This window comes from Phyllostomus discolor, chromosome 4 (genome assembly GCF_004126475.2).
Source record: "Phyllostomus discolor isolate MPI-MPIP mPhyDis1 chromosome 4, mPhyDis1.pri.v3, whole genome shotgun sequence".
NCBI classification, from domain to species: Eukaryota; Metazoa; Chordata; class Mammalia; order Chiroptera; family Phyllostomidae; genus Phyllostomus; species Phyllostomus discolor.
Genome location: NC_040906.2, coordinates 15,058,947 through 15,081,043, shown reverse-complemented (window position 1 = coordinate 15,081,043; position 22,097 = coordinate 15,058,947). Strand labels below are relative to the sequence as shown.

The window sequence follows — 22,097 nt, the reverse complement described above, 5'->3', positions numbered from 1 at the left end:
GAGGCACATGGGCTCTGGCTATCAGGCCGTCGCTGGGCTCCCCGCTCTCATGGACCTGGCAGGCACCTGCTTCCCCACCCCCTCACCTATTCTTTCTCTCTCAGGGGCCCTATACTCCCTTATATGGTGAAGGCAGGTCCTAGAGAGGGGGGTGGGGGGGTGGGGACAAAGGTCGTTCTCCTGCAGCCAGTCTGCCACAACTCCCTGAGATCTCCCAGGTGGCAGCTGTCTCCTCCAGCCAGGTAAGACAACCCTGTGGGGACACACCGGACCATAGGTGGTGGGAGAGGACAGGACAGGGTCCCCTGCTTCTCTTTGGCAATATGGGGCCTCACAGAGCACCTGGGACCTGCGGCTTGGCACTGTGGGCGAGTCTGGGAAGGGCAGAGAACACAGCATAGCCTCCTTGGTCTCTAAGGAGAGAATTGTTCAGGCTTCGCTCCAGACAACTGTGCGTCCAGACCCCTACCTGCTGCTAGCCCGCCGCCCGCTCCAGGTGTCAGCCATGCCCATTGCCCTGAACTGAGGAGACCCTGGAGATGTGGGACTTTTGGACTTAAAATTCAGACAGTCCTGAGCAAACTGGGGTTAACGAGTTGCCCTGACATCCGTCCCCAGGCCCCCCAGCCCTTTACCTATTTCTTCATCTGAAACCATTTCTTTCTCCCTGTCATCATTTCCCTGTCACTCCTGGGAACTCAGGGCTCTTGTCTCTTGGACTCTAGAGAATGAGAACAGCCACAGGGATCGAATGGGCAGAGGCCGAGGCCGGGGGCACCTCTGTGCCATCTCCTCTCCACCGGGACCTGCCGTCCCATTGGCCTTGCTAGCCATGATGGCCCCACTCACCTGAAATGGGGAGAAGGCAAGAGACGGGTCCAGATCAGGGTCTTGGGACAAACTGACCACCCCCTCCCCAGGAAGCCTGCCCAGGCAGCCTCTCGGGCGCCCATGCGGGCAGAGTCTGCAGGCTGCGGGCTGGGATGTGTCCACTCCCACTGCTGTCATGGGCCTGGGGAGGCAGGAAGGCGGCCTTGTCTCCGGGGCTGCCACATCCCTGTCTAGCTCAGACCTGAACGGCCGAGGACTAAGAGCAGTGACAGCCCCCCGAGTCCTCTGGAGCCTGAACTCTGAGGCCGACCCACGACAGGGCAGCAGAGACAGAAGGAAGGATGGGACCAGGCCCGGCAGGGCCCCTCCCTCCCTCCAAGGCCCCAGGAAGGCCCATCCCCTTCCATTCCGCAGTTCAGGCTTTCAGCAGCATGAGTATTTGCTGAGCACCTACTATGTGCTGGGACTAGGGGGCTACCTGGACAAACATAATCTAGATCCTTGGCCGAGAGGACCTCAGACTTACAAACAGACCATTTTCTAACCACGTGGTCGGAGGGCCACAGAGGCATCAGTCCAGGATGCCTTGGGGCCCCGGATGTGGATTCCGAGGTCTCCTGGGAGAAACGATGCCTAGATTGAGTCTAGAAGAACATGTAAGTGTCAGCCAGGGGGGAAAAGGTGTGTGTGGGGGGACGATGTCTATCAGTAAAGGGAACAACAGCAGGAGCAAAGATATGGAGCGGGGTGAGAAGCAGCAAGGGGGCTCTCAGAGCCACCTGCCCCATAATCCTCTTGCCCACCCCCTTATTCATTTGGGCTGGAGGTCCCCAATCTTGATTTCCCTCTAGGGAGGGAGAGCGCTGGCTTTTTCAAGTCCCAGCTCCCCCGATCTCCCCTCTGATGAGCAAGAGGCGCCTCGGCATGTCCATCCCCTCCTCCTCTTGCTGGGCACTCCTGGAACCACAGTGTGTCCCTGGTGGTGGGACCTCAGTGATCATCCAGCTGACCCCTCCCACCTCCCAGATGAAGGGACAGGGTCCACGTTCATACGGCTAGAGAGTGTCAAAGATCTGCCTTGGAGTACGGAGGACATCAACAAAGGTGGCAATTAAAATAAGACATTCTATTCCTTTGTACCCAGAGGGGTTCTACGGAGCCAGGATTCCCTGCAGGTGGGATGCAGGAGGCAGGCCATGGCTGGCAGGGGCCGCAGACGGGACCCAGGAACCAGGGGCTCCTACAAACCCTGGGATGGCAGGCGGTTCTGACCTCCTGCAGGGGATGCTAATCGGATGCTCAGCAGGGAGACCTTGGCCCGAAACTCCAGGAGGCCAGGGTGAGAGGTCACCCTCAGGACTCCGAACTGGGTGTTTCTGAGCAGTGAAAGGCCAGGTCATTATTCCAAGAGGCGATTCAGAGTCAAGGTGCAGAGAGAGATTAGATAGACACACTCCAGCCCGTCATTCTGAGGCTAGCTCTGTGGGGGCCCCGTGACCTCGTGTTCATTATGGACCGGTTCACGGGGTGACTGTGTGGCAGGCTGGGAGGTGGGGAGTGGGGTGAACTCCAGCCTGGTGGGGAAGGGTGGGGAACCAGGGGTGAGAACAACTGGGAGCAAGCGGTCCTTCGCCCCGGCTCATGCCAGCACCACGGGGGAGTTTGAGAGGCACCCAAGCCTGGGCCCCACCCTGGGCTAATTAGATCGGACGCCCTGGGGAAGTGGCTTGCACACTGCAGCGTCAGTGTTATTCACAGGCTCCCCAGTGATTCTGCTGAGCAGCTGCAGTGGAGAGCACAGCTGCAGGTCAAAACCGAAAGTGCCGAGCAAACGACACCATAAAAGAAGCGCGGCGCCTGGCTGGTGTGGCTCCGGGGGCTGGGCGTGGTCCCACAGACAGAAAGGTCGCAGGCTGCGGGCCAGGTGCCTGGTTAGGGGAGTCGGAGAGGCAACCAACTGGTGTTTCTCTCTCTCTCTCTTTCTCCCCCAATTCCCCTCTCTCTAAAAATAAATATATTTTTTAAAGATTTTATTTATTTATTTTTAGAGAGGGAAGGGAGGGAGGGAGGGAGAGAGAGAGAGAGAAAGAAACATCAATGTGCCGTTGCTGGGGGTTATGGCCTGCAACCCAGGAATGTACCCTGGCTGGGAATCGAACCTGGGACACTTTGGTTCCCAGCCTGTGCTCAATCCACTGAGCTACGCCAGCCAGGGCTTAAAAATAAATATTTTTTTAAAAAAAGCTTGGAGAGGGGAGGTTTCTAGCTCAGTGAGTGTAGGGTGGTTCACCTGGGAGCTGTCACTCATCCATTCATCCATCCATCCACCCACCCACTCATCCATGCATTCACCACCCACCCACCCCCCTAAGTGCCGGCACTGTGCTGGATGCTGAGGACTCATTCCCGAGCGCACCAGCCTGCCCCCGCCCCCTCCTGTGGAGTCTGCGTCGTGGGGGCCACCAGAACAAGACAGCGAGGGCTGTTCGGCGGCAGCCGGCAAGGAACAGGAAACTGCTGCACACGCTCTCCTACTGCGGTAAAACACACAGCATGAGATTTACCATTTTAACCACTTTAAAGCGCTCGGCACGTTCACGGCATTGCACCGTCATCACCACTCCGTCCAGCTCCAGAACTTCTCCCACATCCCAGGTGGAAACGCCACGCCCCGCAGCAGTGACTCCCCCTTGCCCTCTCCCCCCACGCCCCCTGGTCCCTGAACACCACGCTCTCTCTACGGATTTGCCTGTATTTCATGGTATTTCAGGCAAACGGAGTCGCCCAGGGCAAGCGTTCCGTGTCTGGCTGCTTGCACCAAACACGGTGTCTTCAAGGGCCGTCCGCACCGGCGCACGCGCCAGAGCTCCTCACGCTCTTCCTCCACAGCGGGCACGCGCAGCCGTCTGTTCCTCCGCTTGTGTGCTGCCAGGCATTTGCGTTTGGGGTGTTGCCGCCTTTTGGGCTCTTGTGACTGATGCTGTTAGGGGCTTCACGTACACGCGTTCATTTAAACTCCTACTTAAAAAATTTTTTTCAGGCCTCATTATTCTTTGCTTTCGTTTAAAAAATAAACCGTCTGACTTTTTTGAACCAAGCATGGCTTTCATGAACATATTTCTCAGAAAGAAACATTGTCTGGGGCTAGCCCTGGCCAGTGTGGCTCAGTCGGTTGGGCTTCGGTTTTTGAAGTGATAGGTCGCCGGTTCGGTTCCCGGACAGGGAGCATGCCTGCTTTGCAGGTTCCATCCCTGGCTGGGCCAGTGCAAGAGGCAACCCATAGATGTTTTTCTCTCACATCCATGTTTCTCTCCCTCACTTCCTCCCTCCCTTCCTCACTTTCTAAAATTAATAAAATATCTTTAGGAATTGTTTGGGGCTGGATAAATTGTTTGGGGCTAAAGAAAGGCCTTCTGTGGCAGGCTGAGGGCTGGGGGCCTCGTTCAGAAGGTGGCAGGCAGTCAGGGCAGGGGTCTGAGGAAGAGAGTGGCAGGGTCAGCGCTGGGTCTCAGCCCTCGGTCAGTCGGGGGCCAGAGTGGGCAGCCACTGCTGTCCCAGGGCCAGGGGCCCTGGCCTCCCAGCACTGTCGGGAGCTCTCAGGGCAAGGTGGGAAGAGCAGCACCGGAACCCTGGGTGCCCCCAACTCCTCAGCCTTTCCTCTCACACCTGCTTCCCTTTAGGCTCCTCGCCATGACCAAACTGAGCACCCAAGTCAAAAGTTCCCTCGACACCACCACGCCTGGGGTGCAAATATGGAGGATCGAGGTGAGGTCTGCCTGGGTGAGGCGTGGGGGAGAGGACTGAGGGGAGGGAAGGCCTGGGATTACTCTTACTGTCCTCCAATCCCGCCCTGTGGTGTGGGAGCCCCTGGTGCCTGTCCCCAAGTGCACCCTCCCCTCTCCTCGGGTCTCAGTCTCTCACTCCTGCTCCTGTACCCCCGCCCCTCCTCACAGCCCTTCTCCTGGTCGCCTTTGTCATGCTCCCTCCTCCCAGCTCTCTCCCTCTCCCACCTCCTGTGCCTCAGAGAGGGGGAAGCTGGGCAGCCCCTCTGACCTCCCTTCTCTCCCTAGGCCATGCAGATGGTGCCAGTTCCTCCCAGCACCTTTGGCTGCTTCTTTGACGGTGACTGCTACGTACTCCTGGCTGTGAGTGGGGGTGGGCAGGGGAGGGGCTGAGCGGAGAGCAAAGCCCCCTGCCTTGTAGGTGTGGGGAGGAAACCTGAGGCTGGGCAGTGGGAAGAGCTGGCCTGGCTTCATGCCAAGACAGTCCTTTCTGGGTGTGCCTGGGCGGGCGCCCGGCTTAGTGGCTGTTCTGTAGGATCAGAGGTGCAAGATGCTCCCCCTGCCCCTGGGCCACTGGGGCGACCTCCTGTCGATTTACAGTCTTGGGGGACCTCCTGAGTGGATAGAAAGTCACCCTGCCTTGAGTACACATTCCCAAAATCCTCAGCTACCTCCATATCACCTCCTTGGTTTGGGCCACACCCTGGTACCCCTTGTACTGTCGGTGCATCGGCATTGTTTCTTCTGTAACTCACTTTGAGACCTTAAATACATTTATTTAAAAGTATAACTCTGCGTCATTTCCGTAAGTGGAAAGCAGTGTCCTGTGTCCCAAACAGAAAGCAGCTATAAAATATTTGCACAATGATTTCATGTGTGCATTTGTTTGCACACCACCTGACCAGCCCACGGACCTCTGATGGTCCACGCACGTCACTGTGGGAAATGCGGCTATAGTCCAGCCACAGTACTTCCAGGAGGAGAAGAGCGAGGCCCAGAGGGGAAGCCACTTGCCCCTTGTCTCAGGGTCTGTGGGAGAGCTGTAGCCACACCTCAGGGCTCATCTGTGGCCCGGGCCGCATATGTGTGGGAGACAGTGCAAGGCAGGGAGGTGGGAGAGGGCTGGGGGCGCCCAGGGTCTCAGGTACATTGGTCATCCCCTCTCCCTAGATCCACAAGACGGGCAGCAACCTGTCCTATGACATCCACTTCTGGATCGGCCAGGCCTCATCCCAGGATGAGCAAGGGGCAGCTGCCATCTACACCACGCAGATTGACGACTATCTAAAGGGCCGGGCTGTCCAGCACCGGGAGGTCCAAGGCAACGAGAGCGAGGCTTTCCGAGGCTACTTCAAGAAGGGCATTGTGTACGGAGGGCACGCTGCAGGCTGGGGAGTGGGGCCAGGGCCGGGGAGGAACACCCAAGGTGGGGGTGGGGGGCAGAGCGGGAGCCGGCAAGGCAGCCTGAGGCCGTGGGGGAGCCCACAAGGGTGACTTATGTTCACCGTTGCACTCCCCCACCCTCACTTCTGCTGCTGCCTCATCTTTGGTTTTCATTTTTCCGATCGTTGTCTTTGGCTGCCCAAATGCCATCCTGAAATTCTGTAACTCTGGGTACCGAGGATTTTGTAAATCAACTTGCAGGGCATCACATGAAGTCTCCCCTCTAAACAACCAGGCTCCTATCTCTAAAGCAGGCCTTTCACACTAAAAGCCCAGATTCCCAGCTTTTCTGGAAACGTCTGAAGTTCCAGTCTGTGGACTTTTCCCCTGGAAACACGTAGTCAGGAGCCAAGTTGCTACTCATCTGTAGAATAGGCCAGGAGCTCTCCAGTTAGCCACAATCTCCACCCCTCCCTTTTGTCTCGCTGCTCCCCTTCTTCCCACACTTACAGCAGCATTCACTCCTTGGTGCATGTGAGCTGGCACCTCTGTTGCCTTAGCCTGCTTGGCCTGCCATAGCAAAATACAGAAAATACAAAATATAAAAAGTAACCTGGGTGGCTTAAACAACAGAAAGTAATTTCCTCACAGTTCTGGAGGTTGGCAAGTCCAAGATCAAGGTGCCAGCTGATTTGGCTGCTGGTGGGGGCTCTCCTGCTGGCTTGCAGATGGCTACCTTCTCATTGTCTTTGCCTGGTGAAGAGAAGGAAACTCTTTGGTGTCTCTTCTTATCAGGGCACGAATCCCATCGTAAGAGCTGCACCCCCATGACCTCATCAGAACCTCCTCTAAATCTGTTACCTCCCCAAGGCCCCATCTCCAATATCATCACATTGGGGCTAGGACTTCAGCTTATGAGTTTGGGAGGGGACGAGATTCAATCCACGGAATCTCCCCCTTTCTCCTCCACATCGGTGTCTGCTGTCGGAGTCCTGTACTGTCCCCCCACGCCACCGTGCTCCTGTCTCTGACCGCCTCTCAGCAGGGGAGAGACTAACCGAAGTGAGTGAGGCAGTCCAGGGTGAGGCAAGCTTTAAGGCGGCATTCGCTGCCAGAGTTGTGCAAATGCAGGTGATGCACCGACGTTAACACTTGCGTGACCCTGAGAGTGAATGTCTCCTTAAAGTCTGCACCTGAGGTGCCTCAGGCACCTCATCGTAGTCCCAGGCTCCTCATCGTAGTCCCAGGCACAGCCCCAGATGGCCCCAGCGTCAGCCAGGCAGCCCACTCCGCAGCCCACTCTCCAGGGTCAGCTCACCTCTCTTCTCAGGATCCGGAAAGGGGGCGTGGCTTCCGGCATGAAGCACGTGGAGACCAACTCCAGCGATGTCCGGAGGCTGCTGCACGTGAAGGGCAAGAGGAACGTGGTAGCCGGAGAGGTGGGCATCAAGCAGAGCCCTAGGGCGTGGCCTCCTGTCCCCCTCCCTCCGGAGGCCAAGGGCGGGAGGGGCCGGGCGAGGGACGGGTCTGACTGGGTCCTCGCCTCCCCCGTGGCTCTCCAGGTGGAGATGTCCTGGAAGAGTTTCAACCGCGGGGACGTTTTCCTCCTGGACCTTGGGAATTTCATCATCCAGTGGAACGGGCCGGAGAGCAACCGCATGGAGAGACTCAGGGTACACCCCGCCCGTGCAGCGCCCTCCCCAGGCCACGCCCCGCCCCCCCCCCCCCCCCCCCCCCCGCTGCACCCTGCTCCCTGCTGCTCCAACACACCAGCACCTGGCCTCCCCCACAGTCAGACTTGCCAGGCTTCTGCTGCTCCAGCCCACCCCTGTGTCCCCAGGGCTCTCTCCCCAGACTGCCTGGGGTGGGTGTTTGAAGGTGGACCCCAGTCTCCCTGTGTCTGGCATGAGGTGTGCACGTCAAATCACAAATTTCAAACAATGTCAAAAACGAAGGCCCACAAATTCCACCCAAAACACCCTTTGGCCAACAAGGAAACCTGCTTTCTCAGCAGGGTTTTCACCTGGTTTCCTTGCACGCACCTTCACAGCCTGGTCCCCCTCGAAGCAGGAAAGCAGGGAGGTGCCTCACCCCGTGGGGCTGCTGCAGGGTGGGCTGCGGTCTCCTGCCATGGTTCCGGACGGCAGATGCTGCCCTGGCCCCTGGCCAGCTCCCCTGGGTCACCCAGTGCCTCCCTGCAGGGCATGACCCTGGCCAAGGAGATCCGAGACCAGGAGCGGGGTGGACGGACCTACATAGCCGTGGTGGAAGGGGAGAACGAGAAGGAGTCTCCACAGCTGATGGAGGTCATGAACCAAGTGCTGGGCAAGCGGACGGAGTTGAAGGCAGCCGTGCCCGACTCCGTGGTGGAGCCCACACTCAAGGCCGCCCTCAAGTTGTACCAGTGAGTGTTCAGCTGGGCTCCTCCTGGGCGCTGGGGGATCTCCTGGGGGCAGGGTGCCCCAGCTGAGGGGTCTGAGACCCCTCCTGGTCTAGGCCATACTTTGTCTTGCAGCGTGTCGGACGCAGAGGGAAAGATGGTGGTCAGAGAGGTTGCCACGCGGCCACTCACACAAGACCTGCTCAGTCACGAGGTGAGAGGGCTTGGGGGCCTCCTAGCCGTGACTCCCAGCCCCCTGCACCCCGCCCAGGCTCCCTCAAGCCGGTGCGGTACCGGGGACCAGGCGGGTGTGGGAGGGAGACCCCCTGTGCCGGGGCAGCCCCCCCCCCCAGCACCGCCTTGCTGTCAGGCTCTCACGCTGGGCCTCTCTCTCCCCTGCCTCTAGGACTGTTACATCCTGGACCAGGGCGGCCTGAAGATCTACGTGTGGAAGGGGAAGACGGCCAATGCCCAGGAGAGGAAGGAAGCCATGAGCCAGGCCCTGGTGGGCACGGGGTTGGGCAGGAGGACTGTGAGGAGAGTCAGCAGGGAGGGGGGAGCAGGGTCAGACCGGGGCACAGAGGCCAGCGGGGGCTCTGGCCCAACTCAGCTTGGGGGTCTGAGGGGCTGTTCTGCAGCCATCTTGGAGATTGTCTGCATCCCAAGGAGCCAACCACCATGCGACCTGGGGGCCTCCTCGGATATGGGCTCCTACCTCAGGCTGGGTTCAGAGGAGGGAGGGGAAAAATGGAGTCTGTCCTTCGCACATAGAGGACGGGGGTGAGCACGGGGCAGGGCCAGTCAGGGTTGGGGGTCACTGCTGGGCCGGAGTCAGTAACCCTGGCTGGCTTAGGGCCGGTACTGGATTGAGGGCTGCATTCATGGTTGAAGATGGGGCTGAGGGCCAGGGTTAAAATTGAGGTGGGGTCAAGTTTGGGGTCAGATTTGGCCTTGGGGCAGGGATCAGAGTTAGATTTGGGGTGGTGTCAGGTTGAAGGCCTAGTTTGGACTTGGGGTTGGAGCCAGGGCAGGGTCAGGGTTGGGACCGGGGTTGGGTTCGGGTTTGGGCTTGGGACCAGGGGCAGGTTCACGGTGGGGTCTGTTTGGGGTAAGAGCCAGGCTTGGGCTTGCACTGTGGGGTGAGGGCGAGAGGCGGGACACAGCCCCAGCCACCCCTTCTCTTCCCAGAACTTCATAAAAGCCAAGCAGTACCCTGCGAACACGCAAGTGGAGGTGCAGAACGACGGGGCGGAGTCCCCCGTCTTCCAGCAGCTCTTCCAGAAGTGGACAGTGCCCAGCCGGACCTCAGGCCTGGGCAAAACCCACACTGTGGGCTCCGTGGGTGAGGGCTGGCTGAGGGCTGGGTGACGCAGGGTGGGCTGGGAGCCTGGAGCACGGCCCAGAGAGTACCCAGACCTGCTTCCTGCCCTCCTTCCTGGCCACGCCTCCCCCGTGTGCACTCTCACCCTGGTCCGGGCTCCCCAGGTGGTGTGGGGACACTAGGGGACATGGATGAACTCCAGGGTAGTCACAAGTGGGAGCTGAGAAGGACCTGCCTTTCATTTGGAATGGGGTTGGGTCTCCCTGGAAACCAAATAGCTCAGTCTCTCGCCAGACCACACTGGCTGAGGGCAAGGTCAGTGCCAGGCACCTGGGGAAGGGTGAAAGGGTTGCCCCTCTCCTGGCTGCCCTGGGGCACCCTGGAGAAGCATGAGCCTGAGGGGCGGGGTGACCCCGTTCTGTATTATAACTCTGCCCTGTGTAACCTCGGGTAAGCTACGGAACCTCTCTGGCCTTGGTTTCGCCATCTCTAAAATGGGTGTAAGGATTATAGCTACCCCTCAGGGCTGTGGGGAGGACCTGGGGGACCTCAGCTACTGACACGTATCATGACTCCCTTCACTCCAGCCAAGGTGGAGCAGGTAAAGTTCGATGCCATGTCCATGCATGTCCAGCCTCAGATGGCGGCCCAGCAGAAGATGGTGGACGACGGGAGCGGGCAGGTGGAGGTATGGCGAGGCGAGGGAGGCCTGCCCTGGGTGGGAGGGGTTGCTGGAGCCTGTCCCGGACCTCACACCAGCCTGGCACTGGCCCCAGGTGTGGCGCATCGAGAACCTAGAGCTGGTGCCTGTGGAGCCCAAGTGGCTTGGCCACTTCTATGGGGGTGACTGCTACCTGCTGCTCTACACCTACCTCATCGGGGAGAAGCCGCACTACCTGCTCTACATCTGGCAGGTCAGGCCCCGCTCACCCTGTGCCGAGCTCGGCCAGCTCAGCTCCTGCCCCACTATACCCCTGCCAAGGGGCCATCCTCTTTGCGTTGAGTACTCCTGGTAATGGGGAGCTCACCCCTTGTCTATCTTGGGACTGCTTTGGCTGTGAGGTCCCACCGACACTGAGTACCCTCGCTCACAACCCTTTCCCTTTTGGTGTTTTCCCCTTTTGAGTCTCCCTTCCCATGTCCATGGCCTCCTGCACTTTCCCTTCACCTGCTCTGACTGTGGGTTTCTATGTCCTGATGTGGGGGGCAGGGGGGTGCCTGGGTGCGTGGGGTGAGTGGTGTGGTAGCCACGGTGTTTCCCCGAGAACGGCGCAGTGAAGGGGAGAGGAGGTGTGGGGTCAAGGCTGGGACTGCAGGCGGGTCAGGGCTGGGCGAGGCTGGGAAAGGATTGGGTGTGGGGCTGGCATCAGCACCGGGGTCTGGGTCACACTGGGTTTTTGGCTGTGACCAAGGTGCAGTTTGACAGGGAAGACAGTTGGGCTTGGGGCCAGGTCAGAATTGGGGATGCAGTTGCCGCTGGGGTGCGGGGGGCGGGGGGGGGGAGAGGTGGTCAGAATCAGGGGTCGACCTCATCCCCGGCCCTTGTGTTCTGCTCACCCCCAGGGCAGGCAGGCCAGCCAGGATGAAATCACGGCCTCGGCCTACCAGGCCGTCATCCTGGACCAGAAGTACAACAATGAACCGGTGCAGATCCGAGTCCCGATGGGCAAGGAGCCCCCTCACCTCATGTCCATCTTCAAGGGGCGCATGGTGGTCTACCAGGTGTGGCTGCTGGACCGAGGGGCCTGGCAGAACCCCGGCTAAGGCGGGGTGGGCGTCCAGAAGATTGGGGAAGGGACCCGGGATGGGAGCGGGGCTGCAGGGGAAGCCCATTTTCCACAGAAGAGGGCAGTTGCGGCCCCTCACCGAAGTGGGACTGGTGATGGAGACAGCTACTCAGCGCTTTAAAAATCCATGGAGTGAGCACTTAGCATGCACGAGCACCGCCTCTCTCTCCGCCCCAGCTCTCGGGGCCCTTGACATGAAACAGGAAGTTATTTTGGGTAGATTTGCCTAAACGATGGACCTGTCCAAACTGCATTGGTGCCTTCCAGCAAAATGACATGGACAGCTTCTGCATTCGATTAAGCAATAATCTCTTTATTGAGCACCTACTAAGCACACAGCCCTCTGCAAAATGCTGAGGGGCTAGGGGAGAGGGAGGGGGAGAATGCCACACTAATACTGTCTCCCATGTTGTTGGGAGAGCCGTGGACTAACAGCCCGCGGCACCATGTGGTTAAATGCCAGTAATCCAAGTCCAGATCGAAGGGGGATGTGGACACAGTAACCTGGGAATGGGCGTGGAGGCACCGGTGGAAAGGGGGTCGGAGGAGGTCTTGACACGGGGGTCAGTTGACGAGCTTGGCTGAGGGGTGGTGAGGGCCTGCAATGCAGGGGCACGGCCAGGAGAAAGGGCCAGAGGAGGGGGCCTGTGGGGACAGCGAGCAGCCTGGCCATGTGGACTGGATGGTGCGGAGAGAGAGCGGGGTCAGTCTGCAAAGGCCGTTTGCAGCCTCGTCCCGTGGGGCCCTCGAAGGCCCCTGTGAGGAGCTGGTTCTAGTCCACAGGCAGTGGGGGGCCGCTGGAGGCTTTGCGCAGGGAAGGGCCTCGACCACATGTTCTGGAAAGATCAGTCTGATGTATCAGTGGACGCGGAAGGGCAGGCGGGCCCTGCCCCAAACTCTTTTCTTGTCTGGTTCTCTTCGCCCCTCTAATCCCTGCTCATCTTTACTAAGTCGCTCCTGCCTTCTCCCACAGGGAGGAACCTCCCGGGCCAACAGCCAGGAGCCTGTGCCCTCCACACGGCTGTTCCAGGTGCGGGGAACGAGCGACAATAACACCAAGGCTTTCGAGGTCCCGGCCAAGGCCTCCTCCCTCAACTCCAATGATGTCTTCGTCCTCAAGACCCCGTCCTGCTGTTACCTGTGGTGTGGGAAGGTGCGTGCGCGTCCCCCAGCCTCAGAGCTTCAGAGCAGACCTGCGTCAGGGCTGGGGGGTGGGGGGTGGTGCTCTAGCCCTGTCCCTCCCTCTGCAGCTCTGGGCCTGGAACACCCTCAGAATGCCTGCCTCTGTCTGAGTCCCTTTCTCATTGTCTGTCTCTGGCTACCCCTGTCTGTCCCAGGGTTGGTCTGTCTTTATGTCTCAGGCTCCCTCTCACTGTGTGTCTGTCACTCCTCTCCGTCTGTCTCTGTAATGAGGACTCTCAGCCTTGTGTAAGGAGAGTGAAGCTTCTCTTGTCTCCTGACATTCTTTGGAGTGTCAGAGGAAAGGATGGGAGGGCTGTCCCTGCCGCGGCCATGGGCTCAGTCAGGGTCCTGATCCGGGAGAGCCCTCACATACCTGGGAGCTCAGTGAATATGGTGGGGGTGGGGGGTGGGTGTCAGCACGGCTCCGGAGACGGTCTCCCCCAGCATACCCAGCTCTCCTTTTCCAAGGGCTGCAGCGGAGATGAGCGGGAGATGGCCAAGATGGTCTCTGACGTCATCTCCCGGACGGAGAGGCAAGTGGTGGTGGAAGGGCAGGAGCCGGCCAACTTCTGGATGGCGCTGGGCGGGAAGGCCCCCTATGCCAACACCAAGAGGTGAGTAACAACGGGTTCCCTTGCCTCCCGCTCACCTTCTGGGGCTGGACAGGCTCCCGGCACCTCCACCCTCATGGCCCAGAGCCTGCCGCAGGCGCGGGTTGAGGACCTGCAGTCCACAGTATGAGTCAGGAGCAGTCCACGCCCTCAGGGCCTCTGCGGCACGGGGTGGGGGGGGGGGGGCTGTGTCAGTGCTGCTCCCGAGGTCTGCCTGGGGCTTGGCAGGGTGTTCCCCTGGCACTGAGTTCACAGCCACGGGAGGCAGGTTAGAGAGAGGGGCGGGGCTACAGGTTTGCCGTTTGGGAAGAAGATGTCAGACTCCATGCCGTCCCTGCCTTTTTGGGGTTGACACAGGACCCGGATGCTGAGGAGCACCAGCTGTAAACCCTCTTCCAGATGGTTTTTCTTAAGAAGATCCAGGACCCCTAGTTTACAAGCAAAGGGGCATGAACGGCAGTAGTAGCGGGAGGGATAGGAGGAAGGTAACAGAAAGAACTTTCTGTTACCAAACAGGACTAGAGAAGAGCCCCTGGAATGCAAGTCTTGAAACATCAGTGGGAATTTCTCCCGTGGAGCACCCTTAGGAGCCCTTAGGCTCTTGGGAGGAGGGAGGACCTTTCGCCTGATCAGAGGGAAGAGCATTTTCCTAGGGGGCGGGCTTTCCATGTGGGAGTCCCTCCCTGGGAGCTGTGTGTCCTTGATTCTCCTTTCCCCACACCTTCCTCCTGCCAACACAGTCTTCTCTCCACCCTGCAGGCTGCAGCAGGAAAACATGGCCATCACCCCCAGGCTCTTCGAGTGTTCCAACCAGACCGGGCGGTTCCTGGCCACAGAGATCCCCGACTTCAACCAGGACGACCTGGAAGAAGACGACGTGTTCCTGCTCGATGTCTGGGACCAGGTGGGAAGGGGGCCTGCCCGAGAGATAGTGGCTGTAGGGATGGAGACGATTTTTTTTTTAAAGACTTTATTTACTTTTTAGAAAGAGGGGAAGGGAGGGAGAAAGAGAGGGAGAGAAGCATCAGTGTGTAAGGGATACATCAATCGGTTGTATCAGTTTGGGGACCTGGCCTATAACACAGACATGTGCCCTGACTAGGAATTGAACCAGCAACCTTCAGGTTCGCAGGCCAGTACTCAGTCCAGAGCCACACCAGCCAGGGCGAATTTTGAAAAAAATTTCTATTTATTGATTTGAGAGGGAGAGAGAGAGAAAGGAACACTGATTTGTCGTTCCACTTATTTATGCATTCATTGGTTGATTCTTGTTATGTGCCCTGACCAGGGATCCATCCCTCAACCTTGGCGTGTCAGGATGGTAACGCTAACCAACTGAGCTGCCCAGCCGGGGCGAAGGGAAAGAGATTTGCCTTTTTCCTGGCTCCCATATATGTTCTCCCCGGGGAGAAGTATTATAAATGCAGGAACCGAAGGACGAAGACAGCAGCCTGGCGGGGGGCTGCTGTGTGGGAGGTACCTTGTCTCCCAGTCTGTCTCACGGGGCAGAGCGGTGTTTTTGAGGGGCCTTAGCTCCAAAGTCACATCTTTGCAGAGTATCCAAGTAGAGAGCGTCTGCCCAACCTTCTCCTTGCCCAGATGCAAAGTCAAGGCCAGATGGGCCTGGGCAGGGGTCCACAGCTGGATGTCCCTCGGAGCCCAGATGAACCACAAGGCAGAGGCCTGTGGGCCAGGACAACAGGGGGCACTGACAGGGCTCCCTCCCGGGCTCCCCACAGGTCTTCTTCTGGATCGGGAAGCATGCCAATGAGGAGGAGAAGAAAGCCGCCGCCACCACAGTGCAGGAGTACATCAAGACCCACCCCAGTGGCCGGGACCCCGAGACCCCCATCATCGTGGTGAAGCAGGGACATGAGCCCCCCACCTTCACGGGCTGGTTCCTGGCATGGGACCCCTTCAAGTGGAGTGTGAGTGGCCCCCACCCTCCCTGGTCCTCACAGCCCAGCAATTCCTTCTCCCGGTGGCTTCTCCATGGTAAACCCCGGGGGCAGGGCAGACCCTCAGGCTTTTCTGTTCTGTGGTGATAAATGGCACGTGATAGATTGATAAGGGGGCTAGAGGGGCCTTGGAAGGAGAAGTAAGGCTGCAGTAAGACCATTGATCGCCCTGGCGAGAGAAGGGAATCTATAAAACCCAGGCTACGGATAATACCTTGTCTGGACGCTGGATTTAGCTCAACACTCTTGGACGGTATTGGCAGGAGCTGTACTGGCTACGTGAATTTAAATTAATTAAAATCCAACAAAGTTGAAGACTCAGTTGTTCGCTAGCTGCACTCTAAGTGCTCAGGAGCCGCACTCGGCTCGAGGCTGCCGTATTGGACGCACGGAGAGAGAGCACTTCCCTCGTTACAGAAACCCGCAGGGCACAGCGCCTGTGGGTCCTCGTGCCGCGTGAGAGGGAACGTGCCAGTCCTAGAGGATAGAGGACAGACGGCTGCCTCCGTGGCACTAACTTCTAAGCAAAACGGGTCACACGTGCGGCCCTTCCCCGAGAGGCAGTCCTTCCGCGGGAGCTCCCGAAACCGGCCCCCGCTGGAAGCAGGTCCTCGCAGTGGAACCCCAGCGGAGGAGTCTGCAGGAAGGAGGGAGGCCCAGGTTAACGCGAGTGCTGCGCCGGGGCCTGGGTGTGCTGAACTGGGTCAGCAGACCAGGCTGGGGAACAGAGAGCTCTGAGAAATTTCCTCAGACACATGAGAAACAGTTCAGTGGCTGATGGGTTGGATTTTGTCTTGAGAATGGATTCAAACGAATCTCAAGGCTGCAAATCCAGATGCCAGAACTTCGTATATTCACATCATCAGTGCCCCAAGTCAACGACTCGGGCATTCTTGCCTCACCTTGAGTCTGCGCTGACTTCTTTTCCTCCTTCCCTCCCTCCCCTCCCTCCCCTCCCTCCCTCCCTTCCTTCCACCTAACCGAACCTCAGGATGCACCTCAGGATGCGCCATGCTTGGTGCAGGCCCTGGGGGGATGCAGATGGGGCTCCTCGTGGAGCCATGGACCCTTCTACCCCCTTCGCTCCTCTGTGGCAGGGTTCCCTCCCGGCTCTGAGAGGAGCCTCCCAGTCCTCCAGGACCCCAGAATCTCCCAGCGCCTACACAGTGTAGACGGGGTTCTGGGTGCTGGGAGGGGCTGCTCGCATGGGCCTCTGAGGGCAGGAGAATATCACGCCCCTCTTGGTCCCCATGCTGGGCTGAGCCCCCATCCCTGTGGGGGCCTTTTCTGACCTGCCAGCTCCTTCAGTGCTGGTCCTTATCACCGTCCTTTTTGGGGGACCCTCCTGTAGCCTCCACCCAGCTCCCTGTTCCCTTTCTCAGCCCCAGACCCTGGGGCAGCCTTCTGCCAACCCTTGAAGGAAAACAGTCTCCTCGGCCGAGCGCCAGGTCTAACTGGTTACTCCCTCTATACGCAGAACACCAAGTCCTACGAGGAACTGAAGGGGGAGCTTGGCAACTCGGGGGACTGGAGCCAGATCACTGCTGTGAGTATGCGGCCGGTGGCTGGGCCCTGCCGTGGGCGTCTGACAGCAATCAGATCTGCCAGGGGCTGGGGAAGCTCCAGAGAAGATGCCAGTGTCCTGTGCTTTCCTTCCTGCTATTTCCTCCCACTTTTCATGGAAGTTCTTCTTGCTGTTTCACTTCAGTGTCTCTCTGGCTGTTTTGTCTTCTTCGTTTCCTAGTGAAATGATTCCCAGATTTTAGCATGCATAAGAGTCTGGGCGATGGGGAGCTGAAGGGTGAGGGAAGCATATTGACCTGCCGATCCACCCTGGCTGGTGTGGCTCAGTGGATTGAGCACCAGCCTGTGAATCAAAGGGTCGCCAGTTCCATTCCCATCAGGGCACATGCCTGGGTTGCAGGCCAGGTCTCCAGGAGGGGGTGCATGAGAGGCAACCACACATTGATGTTTCTCTCCCTCTTTCTTCCTCTCTTCTCTCTAAAAACAAAATCTTGTTTTTTAAAGATTTAAAAAAAATTTTTTAGAGAGGGAAGGGAGGGAGAGAGAGAGAGAGAAACATCAATGTGCAATTGCTGGGGGCCGTGGCCTGCAACCCAGGCATGTGCCCTGACTGGGAATCAAACCTGCGACACTTTGCTTCACAGCCCATGCTCAATCCACTGAGCTACGCCAGCCAGGGCCAAAACAGATAAAATCTTAAAAAAAGAAAAGTTCACAGGTTTGCAGGGGAAATGAGACCAAGTAGCATCAGCAGAAATGTGTCCAGAACACGAGAGCAATTTCCCAAGCGCACCTCTGTGATCAGCATATGACAGACGTGACTCCCTGGCCCCACCCACAGGCGGGGCACCCTGTGGCGTTCCTAAACCCTTCTGTACAAGAATGGTGGTACAGGCAGGGACGTATAGACAGGTCAAGGCTGTGTGATTTTACAGATGACAATTTCACAACAGCTAAGAGAAAGAGGGTCATAAATGTCCAAGGGAGGCCTCAAACATCCGGGGGAAGCCATCGAGAAATTCCTGTGTCATGAAATAAAATAGTCATTTTGAACCAACTGGCTTTGGTTGGATATACACCAGCTTTATAAAGCTTGTGGGTCCAGTCCAATGTGTTGTGTTCTTACATGTGTGTATCTGTATGTGGGTGGGCCAGTGTGGGGGGATCATGGAAGGCATCTTGGAGGAGGTGACCTAGCATCACTGTCGACTTCAGAGAGAAGGGCAGCCTGGGAGGTAGCCACAAACCAGCCGAAGTAACAGTGGTTTCCTTTTTTTCCCTAGGAGATCACAAACCCTAAACAGCAAGTGTTCAATGCTAACAGCAACTTCAATTCTGGGCCTCTGCCCACCTACCCCCTGGAACAGCTGGCGAACAAGCCTGTGGAGGAGCTCCCAGAGGGTGTGGACCCCAGAAGGAAGGAGGTGGGTCAGACTTGAGGACAAGGAAGAGCTGAGGCTTGTCCATTCATCGGACAACACTAATTGACCTCCAGACTGTGCCCTGGAGATGACTAGGTGGTGGGCACTGCGGGTGTGAACAAGACCTACCTGGTCTTCACCTTGCTGTGCAGTTACACCTCAGTGCAGGACGAGCTTGGAGGGGCCTGGTTATACTATTATTTAATTTCAGTGAGGGTAAGTGCCACAAAGAGTATTACAAAGAGGAACGTGCTTTAGTCAGAGAAGACAGCCTTCTGAAAGATGAACAGGACTTGTTCAGGCAGAGTGGGCTACTCCTGGAGAAGGGCACGTATACACAGAGCCCTGAAGCCCCCAGGCAGGGAATAAGCACAGGGCAGAGCAAGCAAGCAACCAGCGGAGGGGTGGCTCCTAGAGAGCTGGGAGAGGCGGCTGGCCTGAGGGGCAGGGGCCAAACTGAGCAGTGCCTTCTCTGCCTTTTAGGGATGGCGGTAAAAGGGTAAGGGAGCTCTCAGGGTGGAAGCAGGCGGGTGTTGGTCAGGGTTACCCTTTTAAAGACCGCTGCAGCAGCTCAGTCAGTGAAGAATGCATCGGAAGGTGGCAAAAGCAGCCGCTCTAGGTTAGGCTGAGAGGTCAGTGGGAGCTTAGAATAGGTGGTGGGGGGGCAGCTAAAGGGAAGGAGGCAGTTTAGAGAAATACTAGGGGGTAACATTAACGACACTTGGTAAGTACTGGGTAAGAGGTGTGAGAGAGAGGGGGAAACTGTATTCTTCTCTAAAATTACACACACACACACACACACACACACACACCCCCCAGGTCAGAGAGAATGACCATGAGTTCAGTGGCAGCCGTGTGGTTTGAGGCACCTGGGAGACAGCTGGGTTGAAATAGGTGCCCAGTGGGCAGACAATTCAGAGAGCGCCAGGGAGACCCACCTGGTAGCCGCAGATGCAGCCTGCGTGGATCACTTGCGGGGCGGGGTGGGGTGGGGGAGAGCGAGTTGGGCAAGAACTTGCTCAAAACACATTTCTAATATTCATGAAGATCCCCAACAGACGTCAGATCTAGCCTGATGGGGGCTACCGAGAGGAGAGAAAATTTACTCTGTGTATAGAAAAGCATCAAGAAGTCTTACAAACGAATTAAGAAATCTACAGAGGAGAGCAGCCTGGTCTCTCCAAGAACATCCCAGTCTGCGGGGGGTTGGAGCCCGATGTATGGGGGAAGCCTACTGTCCCCAGAGCACTGGCGCCTGCCCTCCCCCTGGGAGACCACTCTCAGGCATTCTCCCAGATGTGCCCGCCTGGGTCCTCACTGATCCTGGCACGATCCCAATACATGATTCATAACGATAACATTACAAACAGTGTTTGCCCAGCCTCTGATACATAGAAAGTGCTCTGCAAATGTAAGCTGTGATTATCACTGCTTTTTCTACTCCTGAGGAAACTCAGGCCCAGAGAAGGGAAGGGACTTGCCTGGTGTGACGTAAGTCATGAGTAGCAAAGACAGACCAAGAGCCAGGTCTTCTGAGTCCCGCAGTTACCATCAGTGACATCGTGTGGCGTAAAAAGAGGGTTTCCCAAGGGAAGGGCAGCCAGTGTTATTGAACCAGGTGATTGACATGAGGCTAAGTGGATAAGCTAATTTTGAATGAAACCGATAGAACCACCACCACCTGCAACATAGCGGAAGTAGTCTAAGAAGTCTTCGAGTCTTTAAAAACGATCAGTTGTCTGTTGCTTTTTTTTTTTTATCGTGGGGGTAGCATACATTCTGGTGGGAAAGCTGTGGGTTCAAATGTCAAGTGGGGAGGGTGGGAGAGGTCTCCAGACCTCTGGCTGCCCCAAACTCAAAAGTGGGTCCAGTGACAGGTAACAGTGGGGTGGCGGGTCTCACTAGAGGCAGTAGCAAGAGGGTGTCTAAGTGTTTGAACACCAGTGAGTAATCCCGAGAGGCGGATGTGGCCACGGGTGAGGCCGGCAATCAGCTGGCAGGACTGCAGGGTTCAAGAACAGGACCAGGGGAAAGATACAAGTCCGCTGGGATGGGCATTCCCTGCTATCTAGCCCGAGGGTCAAAGTCCAGGTCTCCACCAAACTGTAGAGCCAGCTGGGTGGACCGGGGAGGGCACCTGAAGCCACTCGCAGACCAAGGACATGGCAAGGTTGTGAGGGACCTGGTGGGGGTGGGGAACGCTGCGCACAGACTTGGGGTAGGCAGCACTTCCGGCCCAAACCACTCCCATTTACTCCTCTTCTTCCAACACAAGGCACTCCACTGCTCTGCCTGGGGGCATGGGGAGGGCTCCCCAGACGCTTAAGAGGAGAATGCCTGGAGGCTGGAGGCAAGTCTAAGGACAGGTTAGAGGACTGGGGTATCAAAACCCCCAGGTGTTCAGTTCAGAGCTCTCCGTGGGAGTCAACTGAGCATTCCTCAGAGCAACTCTCCTTCATTGAAAAGTCACCCAGTTTCACCCCATGCTGTGCCCTATTGGCGCCCGGGGTGGGGGTGGGGGTGGGGGCAGAGGTAAAGGCTGGAGGGTGCCATTTTATAGCAGCTTTGAGGTTCATACTTGAGTGAGTCTTGAGGGCATTTAGCTTGCCTTAGAGTGTCACTACCGTATTTAGCGGGGAGCAAGGATCATTTCAGGCAATCCACTCATGGCTGAAGACACCCAAGGCCTACAAAGGTGACTCCTAGCTGTAGGTTCAGTTTCGTAAGTAGACAGGTGAACAAGAGACCTTGTTGCCAATGGCCTTTCATATGTAATATTTTCATTTCCATGAAAGCATTACAAAGGAGCGAGAAGTGGCCTTTAAGCAATTTGTCCCAGTTTATAGAGAAAAAAAAAGTCCTAATTCTTATTTCAGGGCTAGTGTGAACTTGACCCTGGTCAGAAGGAGCTAATCTAGCTCAAGCTTGTTACCATCTTTTATTCCCCACATTAATTTTTTATTTTAGGGAGAAAGGGAAATACAGATGTGGGAAACATCAATTGGTTGCCTTCTGTATGCACCCCCAACTGGGTAACTGAACCTGCAACCCAGGCACGTGCCCTGACCACTGGGAATTGAACCAGTGACCTTTTGGTTTGCAGGTCAACACCCAACAGAGCCACTCCTGCACGGGCTGTTACCATCCTTTTTATTACATTCCCAATTCAGGGATCAAGTTTCTTGGACTTCAGCTGTCACCTGCCTCATCCCTTTCCTGGCTCTCCGAACATTGCCTGTTTCTGCTTTTTGTTTGCTTTGTATACCACACCTATGTGACTCATGAAAGCAAACCCTGGAGAGGAATGTGACCTTTGCCTTCCGGTCCCTCTCTTCTAGGAGCACCTGTCCCTTGAGGATTTCTCCAAGACCTTTGAGATGACTCCAGCGGCTTTCTCTGCCTTGCCTCTTTGGAAGCAACAGAACCTCAAGAAAGCAAAGGGACTATTTTGAGAAGAGTGGCTGTGGTTGTGAAGCAGTTTTGTTATTAACCCTTTGCTAATTGAAATTTTACAGCTGTACCTGTGAGCAGCAGTCTGCGGCAACGCTTTTGTTTACTAATCCACTCCTCCACAAAGATGGTGCCTCCATAAAAAGCCTGTGGTCCCAGTTTTTGTTCTGAAGGTGGCTGCCTTGTTTCTCTCTTGGGGTGTTGCGTCACTGCCCCAAGAGCTTCTCCTTCTTAGAAGGGCAGCCAGACACTCCAGGAAATGACCGCTCCAAGGAGTCTCCGGTGGGCTGAAGTATATTTGCAGTTTTACACCTTTTCCCAGAGTAATGGTTCTTCCTTTTACTTTCCTCACTGCCTTCCTTGGGTGGTGAGTTCAAGGGGATCTCTTCTTTGAGAGAGAGCTGAATGGCCTAAAAGATGGCCTTAGGAGGTTCCACAATACTCACTCGCCAGTCCTCAGTGACAGC

General features: G+C 57.1%; 1 protein-coding gene across 1 annotated transcript; it reads left to right on the top strand.

The window, feature by feature from the left end:
• Positions 1-140: 140 nt before the first annotated feature.
• On the top strand, positions 141-21,773 carry VIL1 (villin 1). The gene is made up of 20 exons (XM_028509814.2): positions 141-242; positions 4,512-4,596; positions 4,902-4,976; positions 5,784-5,980; positions 7,327-7,435; positions 7,559-7,669; positions 8,198-8,400; positions 8,512-8,590; positions 8,783-8,881; positions 9,565-9,718; positions 10,285-10,385; positions 10,474-10,611; positions 11,261-11,419; positions 12,458-12,637; positions 13,135-13,280; positions 14,037-14,181; positions 15,017-15,205; positions 16,713-16,781; positions 18,043-18,183; positions 21,519-21,773. Exons 2-20 carry the CDS (start codon positions 4,522-4,524, stop codon positions 21,630-21,632), a joined length of 2,484 nt encoding a protein of 827 aa, XP_028365615.1. The 5' UTR covers positions 141-242; positions 4,512-4,521; the 3' UTR covers positions 21,633-21,773.
• Positions 21,774-22,097: the final 324 nt, after the last annotated feature.